This window comes from Rhinopithecus roxellana, chromosome 9 (genome assembly GCF_007565055.1).
Source record: "Rhinopithecus roxellana isolate Shanxi Qingling chromosome 9, ASM756505v1, whole genome shotgun sequence".
NCBI classification, from domain to species: Eukaryota; Metazoa; Chordata; class Mammalia; order Primates; family Cercopithecidae; genus Rhinopithecus; species Rhinopithecus roxellana.
In genome coordinates, this window is record NC_044557.1 from 6,487,294 (window position 1) to 6,500,636 (window position 13,343).

A 13,343-nucleotide genomic window follows, 5' to 3' on the forward strand; every position below is an offset into this window, starting at 1 on the left:
TTTTTTTTTTTTTTTTTTTTTTTTTTTTTTTTTTTTTTTTTTTGGCCTCTCTGCCCCTTCTACCATGTGAGGACAGTGTTCAAAGCACCATCTTCAAAGAAGAAACTGGGCCCTCAGACACCAAACCTGCTAATGCCTTGATCATAAACTTTTCAGCATCCAGAACTGTGAGAAATAAATTCCTATAATTTATATAAATTACCCAGTCTCAGGTATTTTGTTATAGCACCACAAATAGACTTAAACACTGTATGATTACATTACTGGAAATCTAGAAAAGAAATTCTAATCAAAAGAGTCATTGCTTGGAGCCAGGAGAGGAGAAAGGATTGATTGGGATGGGACACATAGGAAATTGCCAGTGTGATAGAAATGCTTTGTCTCTTTATCTATGGGGATAGTGACACAAGTACATAAATGTATCAAAACTCATTGAAATATACACTTAAGGCCGGGCGCGGTGGCTCAAGCCTGTAATCCCAGCACTTTGGGAGGCTGAGACGGGCGGATCACGAGGTCAGGAGATCGAGACCATCCTGGCTAACATGGTGAAACCCCGTCTCTACTAAAAATACAAAAAACTAGCCGGGCGACCTGGCGGGCGCCTGTAGTCCCAGCTACTCGGGAGGCTGAGGCAGGAGAATGGCGTGAACCCGGGAGGCGGAGCTTGCAGTGAGCTGAGATCCGGCCACTGCACTCCAGCCTGGGCGACAGAGCGAGACTCCGTCTAAAAAAAAAAAAAAAAAAAAGAAATATACACTTAAAACTGTTGCATTTTATTATATAAAATAATGAGTCAATAAGATGAGTTTTTAAAAACTCAGTACTTCTTCCTGGAGTCAAGATTTCTGAGGTTTCTGGCTTGGGAAATCAGATGCATGCTGTGCCACCTAGAGATGAGGAAACACAGAAGCAGATTTTGAAGAAAGAAAAGTTATCTGGGAAATCTTGAGCTTCAGTTGTTCTTTAGAAAAATGTTCATTCAAATCTCTTCTCCATTTATTAATTGGACTGTTTGGTTTTTGTGTTGAATTACAGGAGTTCTACATGTACACTGGATATCAATTCCTTATTAGATATATGACCTGCAAGTAAAATATATGTAAAAGTCAGGAGAAATAGGAATTTGGGAAAAATGAGCACATATATGGCAAGTGAAGTCATGGCAGAGAATGAGATCATCCAGGTAATGCATGTAAGGCTGAGAACAGAACCTTCAGGAGCACCAGGGATGGACAGAGACTGAGAACAAGCCAGAGTGACAGGAGGAAAACTAGGAGAGTATGATGTCACAGAGGCCAAGGCTTGTATATTACAAGGAGGAAACAACAAAAGATTATCCACTCAACTAAGCTACCCAGTCCTTTGTAACCCAGTGACAGCAGTTTCAGGGCAGTGGTAGTAGCAAAGGTCCAACCAACTGCCTTGGTTAGAGGGGTCAAGAGAATATAAAGAAGTTTAGGCATTTCAACAAATACTGCTGGGATACTTGGACAGCCAAATGCAAAAGAATGATGTTTGACAGTGACTTTACATCATATACAAAAATTAAGTCAAGGATCTTAATGGCTCAAAGACCTTAATGTAATAGCAAAAACTATAAAATTCTTAGAAGAAAACATAGGAGTAAATCTTCACGACCTTGCATTTGGCAGTAGATTCTTAGATGCAACACCAAATGCATGAGCAAACAATGAAAAATGTAGATACATCTGACTTCATAAAAATTAAAAACTCTGTGTATTAAAAGACACTACCAAGAAAGTGAAAACAACCCACCTGGGGGAAAATATCTGCAAATCATGTATCTGATAAAGGACTAGTATAAGGAATACAAAAAGAATTCCTACAACTCAACAACAACAAAAAACCCTGATTTTTTAAATGGACAAATTAAAAAATTGGCAAAAAATCTAAACAGACATTTCTCCCAGGAAGATTATACAAATAGCCAATAAGCATATGAAAAGGTATAACATCATTAATCATCAGGAAAATGCACATCAAAACCACAGTGAGTCCTGTGGTCATGTACTGGAAGACTTAACAGTGGTAAGATGTCAATATTACCCAAAGCACTCTACAGATTCAATGTAGTATCTATCAGACTCCTAATGGCAGAATTCCAAAAATAGAAAAATCCATCTAAAATGCATATGGAATCACAAGGGACTCAACAGCCAAAATAATCTTGAAAAAGAAAAAGTTGGAGGTCTCACACTTCTGAATTTCAAAAAATACTACAAAACTATAGTAATCAAAAAAACGTGAGCCTGGCACTCAACTCCTCCACAACAAAGGACCAAAAAAGCAAGTAAGTAACCACCTATCAGGCAAAACACCAAAGACAGAACACTATTCAACAGGGAAGTGACAGGGAACCTCTGAGGCACAAAAGGAGCAGTAAATAAAGCAGCCAGTGTGTCTTGGATTGGCTCAGAGACAGGAGGGACATCCCATTTCTGGGAAAAGAAAAGTCAAAGAACCACAGTGGTCCACATTCCCAGCACAGATGCTGGCACCCACAGGGGATGCTGTCAGCCTTCACAGGCCCTGAGCCCAGTATATGAAGCTGCCTGGAATCCATGCAAATACGTTGTTCCAGAAAGGGAATTCCACTGGATCCTACTCACATCCCAAGAAACATGCTGCTGTGGCACAGCACCATTTTAACAGCCTAGCCCCCACTAGATTACATCCTGCCTTGGGGTCCCATAAGCCCCTGCAGTCTACATCCCTGGGCCCCCAAGAACATCCTCCCACATCCATCCAGAAGGTTGCAGTATCACAATCACCCAGCAGTGCAGCCAGGTCCCCAGTACTCTGAACCATGAAGTGTCTTATATCCCAGGGAACAGGCAGTGTAGCGCACACCAGGGAGGCTGTCCCCAGGAAAAAGGGAGCTGAAGCTCCTAGAACCTGGGAGCCATCTTCCCAACACCAATGCCACCAACAGAACCTTGCCCCTCTCAGCAGGGCAATAGCACGCCTGTGTGCACCTTCAGGAGGCCTGAGGACCAGTGTGTCCATATGTGCATAAAGACAGGCCTGCTCCACCCACTGTCAGCGACGTTCTCAGGTGCCATCTTTCCCTCATGCCACTACTGGTGCCTATATGCTCTCTAGGGGGGCCTGAGCACTGGCCCACCCCATCCAACACCACTGGTGCCCACGCACACAATCCTAAGGCCTGAACAGGCCCACCCCACCTACCACCACCAGTGCCTACCGAAGTGCATCACCTAAGGGGCTAGAAACTGGCCCATTCATCCTGCCACAGCTACTGCCAACAGCTATGATTGCCACCTGAGGGTCCAGTGTTTAGCCCACTGCTGCTACTGCCACTGCCAGCACCATAAATACAGCCTGGGGGCTTGAGGACCAGCCCACCTGGGCCCCCCCACTACCAGCACTTACGCCAGCTGGGGTCCTGAGGTCTAGCATGCCCAGCCCATCGCCAACACAGCTAAAGCCTGCCCATGCCACCAAAAGGCCCAGGGACTGGCCACTCTGGCATCCCTGTCCCCAGAAAAGCCTAACAGCCTCAACTAACAATGGCAGCTTAAGCCACTGAGGACTCACAGACACCAGTGACATTGGTTACAGCTGAAGAAATCATTAAGCCTATACAACTGTGCTCACCAGAATCAAAGCCAAAACATCCTAATCACAACCAAAACTACAGATACGCCTACAAAAAAGTCTTTCCTTATGAAAGCCAATCCATAAAATTGGAAGAAGCAACTATTCCACTAGCTGAATAGGTATCAATGTAAGGACAAAAGAAACATGAAAAAGCAAGGAAACTTGATGCTGCCAAAGAGACACAATAATTCTCCAGTAACAGATTCAAAAGAAAAGGAAATCTATAAAAATGCCAGAAAAGGAATTCAAAATAATGATCTTAGGGAAACTCAGCAAGTTGCAAGAAAACAGATAATACAAAGAAATTAGGAAAACAATTCATGATATGAATAAGACATTCAACAGAGACAGATATAGAAAAATAACCAAACAAATCCTGGAACTGAAAAATTCAATGAATAAAATTTAAAAATGCAACTGAGCTTCAAAAATACACTAGATGAAGCAAAACAAAGATTTTCTGAACTTGAAGACAGGTCTTTTGAAATAACCCAGTCAGACCAAACGAATATTTAAATTCTGAGTGTTTCAGGAAAGAGAAGGGAAAAGCATAGAAAACCTATTTAGCAAAATAATAGTCAAACATTTCTTAAGTCTTGCAAGAGATACAGACATCCAGATACAGGATGTTCAGTAATCCCAAAAAAGATTCAAACCAAAAAGGTCTTCTGCAAGGCACATTACAATCAAATTGTCAAGTCAAAGACAGAGAGAATTCTAAAAACAACAAAAGGAAAGCATCAAGTCACTTATAAGAGACTTTCCTATAAAAAGAAAAAAAAAAAAAAAAAAAACAACCACCTTACAGGTCAGGGAAGAATGGAATAATATATATTACAGTGCTGAAATAAATTTTAAAAACTGCCAGCCAAGAATATTAAACTAAGTAAAGCTATCCTTCAAAATTGAAGGACAGATAAAGTCCTTCCCAGACAAGTAAAAACTGAGGGAAGGAGGACCCCAGGTCCTCAGAGGAGCCTCATAGTGCAGCATTATACAGAGCCTGTGAGGGAGCCCCATCAGGTCACCTCTGGCATCCCAGGACAACTAGCAATTGCACCCAAGGCAGGAGGAGCAACAGGAGGGCTGCCAAGGTCCAGCTGGAGGCTCAGGTCATGGCCACCCAGGAAATGTAACATGGAGAAAAGGATCCAGAAACTGATGAGCACAGGGAAAGAAAACCTTTTGCAAAAACAGATGAGGAAGACAAGGGGGTTGATGTAGAGAAGCTACAACTAATTGCAGCTGCCATTAAATAGGGTCTTGCTGCAAAAAGAAAAAGGCTTCAAAAGTATACAAAAGCATCAACACCAAGAACATAACTGAATGATATTTTGAGAACATAAAAGGCAGAAACGTAATTATAGATGTTCTATGCAGTTGCTGACTTTGCTTCAAGAATACAACATAGACATGTAGAAGACTGAGGAGAGAAGAAAAACTAAAATATTTCAAAAGCAACAAAAGAGGTGGCAACAAGTTAGCATTGTTAGAGCAAATTAAAGAGATTAAGCTGCTATATGAGCAACTCATGAAGAGTATCATGAAAAAACTCTTTCAGTGAAGAAAGTCAAATTGCCAAGTTCCAAGATAAAATTGTGTCGGAGACACTGCAGCAAGAGTTGGCACTTATTCATAACTTGAGCTACATGTTTGGATGAACGGAGGCAAGATGGCGCACTTCCGGGTTCTTCATCCCCCCAACTTTTCCCGCGCGCGCTAAAATCCAGCCGGCGACCCGGGAAGGTGCAGAGCAACTAGGCATGCGCCAGGTGATGTCAATCTGAAGAGACCAAGATTTACCTGGTCGCACCTGCGGAACGCCCCCGGACACGCCCGTGCCCCGCCTATCGCCCTCCCACTCCTAGAAAAGCCGCTCCGGAGGATCGCCACGCGCGGACTTCCCAGCTTCCCCACTGCGGTTGATTCCTCACTGCGGTCGGAACTGTTGGAACTCCGTCCGAGAGCTGTACGGGTGACTCTGGGGGCCCCTTTTGTCGGGGGGGGGGGGCCAACAGACCTCTCCCTACCCACCTTCTTCCCTTGAAGCTAGGTGACCAAAATAAACTTGCAGTTTTGCTCCTACCCCTTGCCTAGTCGCTGGTTCTTTTGTACCCGCTCTGGTGGTCTTAGAAAAACAAAACAGTTGGTGCCGAAGACCCGGGAGGAGACCCCTCCTCAGGCCTCTAAGGGTTGAGGAACCTCCTCCTGCTCCCACGCGGCAGACGGACCAGGACCTGAGACCCGCTTCCCTCACTCTCACGGCCTCTCTGGGGTAAGTGCCCTTGTCTCCTCTTTACCTCCCTCGGCCAGAAATCCTGCGCAGGTCCGGGGTCCATTTGGAGCCACCAAGTGGCTCGGGAGCCACCACGTGGCTCGGGAGACCCGTTCAGGACGGAGACGTCCGCCTGAAGGTAATCTCCACTTAGGCTTCAAGAGCCTCTCGTCTGTCTCTGCTGGTTCCAAAGGACGCTTTGAAGCCAGGCAGGGATCCATTCCCATGTCCATTGGGTCCATTGTGTCGGTAAAGAGGAAACAAATGGGAAACCCCCAGTCCAAATTTCCAAAGAGCACCCCCTTAGGGTGCCTCCTAGCCAATTTAAAAACCTTACAGCTTGAACAAGACCTTAGGAGGAAGCGGTTAATTTTCCTTTCCACTGTGGCGTGATCGACCTCAGCAATTTCTGCCAGCCGCTAGGCAAGTGGTCTGAAATTAATTACGTACAAGGCTTTTGGGCCTTAAGCTCTCGTCCCTATACTCCTCCTTCTCTCCCTGCTCTCTCCACCCCCTCCCTTCCTGCCCAGACTCCTCCTTCCTCCTCCTTACCTACTAGTAATCCACTCAGTCCCGTGCTTCCTTCGGGGCCCCCAACTGGCTGTCTTGAGTCTCCTGTCTCTGCACACACCCGCTCTAAGTGCCCTGCTGATGTCTCCACTGCTGCCCCACACCCTCCTACAGTGTTAGCGCCTTTGCGAGAGCTGGCTGGGGCGGAGGGGGTAGTCAGAGTACATGTCCCTTTTTCACTGGCCAATCTTTCCAAAATTGAGAAGCGTTTAGGTGATTTCTCAGCTAATCCTACCATATATGTAAAGGAATTTAGATACCTTTGTCAGGCCTATGACTTAACTTGGCATGACCTCCAGGTTATCCTAACCTCCACCCTAAACCCTGAGGAGCAAGAGCGCATCCTAGCGGCCGCCAGGCAGCACGCCAACCAACTACATTTAACTGACGCCACCATCCCACTAGGGGAGCAAGCAGTCCCCTCGGCAGACCCGGACTGGAACTATCAAGCAAACCAGCCTGGGCGCCGTAGGCGAGACATAATGGTTCAGTGTTTGTTGGCTGGTATGCAAACAGCCTCAAACAAAACTGTAAATTTTAACAAATTAAAAGAAATTATTCAAAATCCAGAAGAAAATCCAGCCGCATTCTTAAATAGGCTGACTGAGGTTCTAACCCAATATACCCGGTTAGATCCGGCCTCCCCTACAGGGGCCACCATTTTGGCGTCTTATTTCATTTCTCAATCAGCTCCTGACATTCGTAAGAAACTTCAGAAGGTAGAGGATGGTCCTCAGGCACCAATACAAGACCTGGTTAAATTAGCCTTTAAGGTCTATAACTCCAGAGAGGAGACGGCTGAGGCAGTGCGACAGGCACGCCTCAAACAGAAGGCCCAGCTCCTAGCAGCGGCTTTACAGCCCAGTTGTAACCCCAGACCAGAGAGCACACACCCCACAGACTCCAAGGCCACGAAAGGAGCCTGCTATAAGTGCGGCAAGGCAGGACACTATGCCAGCAGGTGTCCGCAAGGTCCCCAAGTCCCAATGCAGCCTTGCTATAAGTGCAAGGCGTCAGGACATTGGGCCAGTGAATGTCCTAAGCCTCGTCCACCAGCAACCCCCTGCCCTGCTTGCCAGCAGGGAGGACACTGGAAGTCTGATTGCCCCACCCTGAGAACAGGTGCTGCGTCTCCACGTGACCCCCTTTCCCAGGATCCTGGGAGCTCCTTCCAGCTTCTACATCTGGACGACAACGACAACTGAAGGTGCCGAGACTCGGGGACCCCCATCACCCTCGCCGAGCCGCGGGTAACTCTCCTGGTAGCGGGTTTGGCCTCCCGGTCACTCTTCAATCTGACAATGGTCCAGCATTCATCTCTAAGGTAGTCCAACAGGTGGCAGCCCTCCTACACATCACCTGGAAACTCCACATCCCTTATAGGCCTCAGTCTTCTGGTAAGGTAGAAAAGGCTAACGGACTCATCAAACAGCAGCTCACCAAACTCTCAATCGAAACCCGGCAGTCGTGGGTAACTCTCCTTCCCTTAGCCCTGACCCGGCTGCGGGCAGCACCTCGAAGCCCAACAGGCCTCAGTCCGTTCGAATTAGTCTACGGACGGCCCCTAACCCTCCAACAAATACCTTCCCTGCCAGCCCCTTTGGCGAACTACCTCCCATATCTCACTCTTCTCAGACAACTCCTAAGACAACACGCTGAGTTAGCACACCCTCCTCCAACAGATGCCTACAACCCACATCTCTCCCTCAGTCCTGGGGACCAAGTATACATAAAAGATATCCAAGCCAAAGACTTACAGCCCAAGTGGAAAGGCCCATACATTGTCCTCCTGTCTACACATACGGCAGCAAAACTCCTAGGACACACGCATTGGATTCATATTTCCCAGCTAAAAAGGGCCCCCACTGGGAACAATCAGTGGACATCAGTTCAACTTTCCCCCACTCGCCTCAAACTTACAAAACTTTCTTAACTAGTTCATGCTTCCTGACCCCTGGCGCTTAGCTCGCTTTCTCACCCTCCTCTACATAAACCTATCAGACTTTCAATATATAACCCCAGACCCATATCTACCTCCAGACAATAGTCCAGAGCAGTGGTTCTCCCGTCTCCTAACCTTCATCGAACATCTCCACTGCCCAATCCTTCCTTTCTGTTATTCAACTCCAAATTCATCCTGAGGTAATTATACTCAGGCACCCAATGGAGGCCAAAACGGCCCCCATTGAAGGCTATTTCTCGTGCAACTGCCCAATCCTTCCTTTCTGTTATTCAACTCCAAATTCATCCTGAGGTAATTATACTCAGGCACCCAATGGAGGCCAAAACGGCCCCCATTGAAGGCTATTTCTCGTGCAACTGCCCAATCCTTCCTTTCTGTTATTCAACTCCAAATTCATCCTGAGGTAATCATACTCAGGCACCCAATGGAGGCCAAAACGGCCCCCATTGAAGGCTATTTCTCGTGTAACTGCCCAATCCTTCCTTTCTGTTATTCAACTCCAAATTCATCCTGAGGTAATCATACTCAGGCACCCAATGGAGGCCAAAACAGCCCCCATTGAAGGCTATTTCTCGTGCAACTGATCTCTCTCTAAAACTCTTAACCATACAGCCACTAACTGATCCCTCTATGTCCCTGTGTCCGTGGTCCCCAGTCTAACTCTATACAGCCAGGCAGAAGTAGCAGAGCTTTTCCAGCAACTTTCCATGCCACTACGCCACTCCCATCAAAACGGGCTGTTTTTCCTCCCTCTAGTTATTGGAATCAGCTGAAAGCCTGGCCTCCCTGCAGCGCCGAACTACCTCAATAGCCTAAGTAGCTGCCCAAAACAGGCAAGCCCTAGGCTTGTTTGCAGCTGAAAAAGGAGGCACTTGTCTCTTCCTTAGAGTGCTGCTATTATGTTAGCAAGTCAGGCCTAGCAGACACTAACATTCAAACCCTCAAATGCTTCCATACCTCGTTCCTATACTAATACTGTGCTTTATTTTATTCTTCATCCGTACGTCCAAATGCCAACCATGGGCCCCGACCTTAACAGCGCCCCTTAACAGCAGGAAGTAGCCAGACAGACCACTGCGCCCCTTATCACTATTATCAATAAAAGGTTGGACTGTTTGGATGAACGGAGGCAAGATGGCGCACTTCCGGGTTCTTCATCCCCCCCAACTTTTCCCGCGCGCGCGAAAATCCAGCCGGCGACCCGGGAAGGTGCAGAGCAACTAGGCATGCGCCAGGTGATGTCAATCTGAAGAGACCAAGATTTACCTGGTCGCACCTGCGGAACGCCCCCGGACACGCCCGTGCCCCGCCTATCGCCCTCCCACTCCTAGAAAAGCCGCTCCGGAGGATCGCCACGCGCGGACTTCCCAGCTTCCCCACTGCGGTTGATTCCTCACTGCGGTCGGAACTGTTGGAACTCCGTCCGAGAGCTGTACGGGTGACTCTGGGGGCCCCTTTTGTCGGGGGGGGGGCCAACAGACCTCTCCCTACCCACCTTCTTCCCTTGAAGCTAGGTGACCAAAATAAACTTGCAGTTTTGCTCCTACCCCTTGCCTAGTCGCTGGTTCTTTTGTACCCGCTCTGGTGGTCTTAGAAAAACAAAACACTACACTAAACCACATGACAGTGTTTTGATATTCCTGTATAAATCAGTATATTTCTTCTATCATTAGTTTGTTAAATGCCAGACCTCATTTCTGTGATCTGTTGAATGAATCCTAGAGAGTTCAGTGAGAAAGCAGCAATTGCACAGTTATATACACAGTCAGTTAAATTTTAACATTAATGATAATTTAGTTTAAAAAAAAAAAAACTAGCCGGGTGCAGTGGCTCACACCTGTAATCCCAGCACTCTGGGAGGCTGAGGTGGGCAGATCACGAGGTCCGAGGCGGGAGGATCAGGAGATCAGGAGCTCGAGACCATCCTGGTGAACACAGTGAAAACCCATCTCTACTAAAGAGACAAAAAATTAGCCATCTGAGCTGCACAGCAAGGGTCATATATAATCCTGGGTCATGAACCTGTCACAGTTTGATTAGCTGTTTTTGTTCTGCCTCTGTATCTTTGCTTTGTGCCACTGTAAGCTTGTTTCAAGCTAGCCCAATCCCTTTTAGAAGTGGGTATAAAAGTCAAGTGCTGTCTTTGTTCTGGGCCCAGTTTTTGGATGTTAATCAGCTGGGTCTGAGTGCACTCAATAAAAATCCTCCTGTCTCACCCCCATGGTCTCTCCAGTCCTCCTTCATTCCCACAATAATACCACCCTGAACGTGCCCAATCTCATCTGATCTTCAAATAGACAGGATGGTATCTACCATCATGAAAACACAAAAAGTCTTAAAACTCACTAGTAGAGCAGAAACACAAATGAGAAAAAGGAATCAAACATTATGACTATTAAAAGAAACCCACCAAATTGTAAACAATACAAAAGAAGATAGGTGAAACGCCATCTCTACTAAAAATAGAAAAATTAGCTTGGTGTGGTGGTGGACACCTATAATCCCAGCTACTTAGGAGGCTCAGGCAGGAGAATCGCTTGAACTTGGGAGGTGGAGGTTGCAGTGAGCTGAGATCCCGCTACTGCACTCCAGCCTGGGAGACAGAGCAAGACTCTGTCTCAAAATAAAAAATGAAAAAAAAAAAAAAAAAAGGAAAAATATATATACAAGACAATCAGAAAACAATTAAAAGCACAGGATTAAGTCTTCACCTATCAATAAAAACCTTGAATGTAAATAATTTAAATTCTCCAATTAAAATACATAGACTGGCTGAATGGATTTTAAAAAACAAGATTCAACTATATGTTACCCATAACAAACTCATTTCACATGTAAAAACACATATAGACTGAAAGTGAACAGATGGAAAAAAATATTCCATGCAAATTGAAAACAAAAATGTGCAGGAATAGCAATACTTATACATAATAGACTAAGTCAGAAAACATAAAAAGGGACAAAGAAGATCATTACATAATAAAGGGATCAATTCAGCAAAAGGATGCGACAATTTTAAGTGTATATGCACCCAATACCAAAGCACTCACATATATAAACAAACACTATTAGAGCTAAAGAGAGAGGCAGATCCTAATACAAAAAAAAGCTGGGGATTTTAATGCCTCACTTTCGATATTAGGCAGATCATCTAGACAGAAACATCAGACTTAATCTGCATTATAGACCAAATGAACCTAACAGACATTTACAGAACTTCTCTTCCAACAGCTGCAGAATATACATTCTTCTCATCAGCACATGGACCATTCTCCAGCATAGACCATGTTAGACCACAAAACAAGTCTCAATAAATTTTTAAAAATCTAAATCATATCAAGTACCTTCTCAGACCACAATGGAAGAAAAGTAGAAATCAATAACAAGAAACTTTGGAAACTACAAATCCATGGAAATCTAACAACTGGCCAGGTATAGTGGCTCAGGCCTGTAATCCCAACACTTTGGGAGGCCAAGGAAGTCAGGAGTTCGGGACCAGCCTAGCCAACATGGCAAAACCCCGTCTCTACTAAAAATACAAAAATTAGCCAGGCGTGGTGGTGTGCCTATAATCCCAGCTACTCAGGAAGTTGAAGTGGGAGAACTGCTTGAACCTGGGAGGCAGAGGCAGCAGTGAGCCGAGATCACACCACTGCATGCCAGCCTCAGCAACAGAGCAAGACCCCATCTCAAAAAAAAAAAAAATCTAACAACTAATGTGGAACACATGCAAATGTACATGTGGATGTGGACAAAGAACCATATGGCTAAGCCATAAAAATAAATAAATAAATAAAACACGAAACTCGGGCAAAAAACTCCACCATCAGAGTAGAATGCTGTAACTTCCATTCAGCCCTTCAATCCCACCTTCATTGGCTGGACTGGTTTTCACAGCATCTCTCTTGCCTGAGACATCACAGCATCTCTAAGTGTATCCAAGACCTTCTGGTAGGTCTCCAGAACGTCCTGGGCAGTGGGTCTTTCTGAGGGAGTCTGGCTCTTGCATGCTTTGTGAATATCAAACAAATGGAATCGGACCATATCACTCCCTTCAATGTGCCCCAGAAGGAAACTGGAGATGTCTGGGATCTTCCAAATGTCAATCTTCTCGTCATATGAGGGCATGAGATCATCGCGGAAAGGCATGTCCTCGCCGTAGGGCCACAGTTGCTCTGGAGCCACAAAATCTCCATGCAGCTCCCTGTGGCCGCACTTCACCAGTGTCCCAGAGCTGTGGTTCACCAGGGGTAAGGCATCCAAGTCATTTGCCAAAATGCTGAAGTTGCTTGTCAGCAGATACTGGGACAGTGCCTTGGGCAGGTCATTGGAGTCACACATGACCCGTGTGCCCATGGGGCTGTGGTGCAGGTAATTAATGATGCTGACATAGTCCATGGCCAGCTGCAGCCTGTGCTGCCACGTGTTGACATTTTGGTACTTTGAAAGGTTTAGTGTTTCTTCCAGGTTACTCAAGGAACCTAGAGGGTGATATTCAGTAAGAATAGTGTTGTCATCCTCACAATAGCCAAGCAGCGTGACAACATGTGCACCTTGTAGAGATTTCAGCATCTGCAGTCCATGGAGGAAATCATCTTTCATCTCCAGGCTGGTAAGCCGTGAGAGAGCAACTTTGTGCTCCTTCCACTCAGACAGAAAGACCTGCAACAAAGCCACAGAGAACATCAGGCCTGAACTCTCACCTAATTTAGTGACCAAAGAACAACGAATATCTTTTAAGTGGCAGGTGTTCGGCAGAAGATACAGAAATTAACAAGGTGCAGACCCCATCGCAGAGTTGCTCTCCGTCTAGTGATGAAGATAGACTGAAGAGCGAACACAGCATTCAGCAAGGCAAGTGCCACATTAGTGTGTGGAACCTCAGGGCAG

The 13,343-nt window shown here is 45.9% G+C and overlaps 1 protein-coding gene across 8 annotated transcripts in view; it reads right to left on the bottom strand.

Moving 5' to 3' along the window:
* Positions 1 to 711: 711 nt before the first annotated feature.
* The window catches only part of POMK (protein O-mannose kinase), a 51,720-nt gene continuing 39,088 nt past the window's right edge, over positions 712 to 13,343 (bottom strand). For 5 of the 8 annotated variants that reach the window (XM_030937482.1, XM_030937483.1, XM_030937488.1 and 2 more), the window contains 2 exons: positions 12,324 to 13,115; positions 712 to 1,085 (listed from right to left, as the gene is read on the bottom strand). In XM_030937482.1, coding sequence (XP_030793342.1) covers positions 12,345 to 13,115 — 771 coding nt within the window. In that variant the 3' untranslated portion in view covers positions 712 to 1,085; positions 12,324 to 12,344. Of the gene's footprint in view, positions 1,086 to 12,279; positions 13,116 to 13,343 lie in introns of those variants that run through there. The other 3 variants (XM_030937486.1, XM_010370970.2, XM_030937487.1) reach the window with 2 other exon arrangements.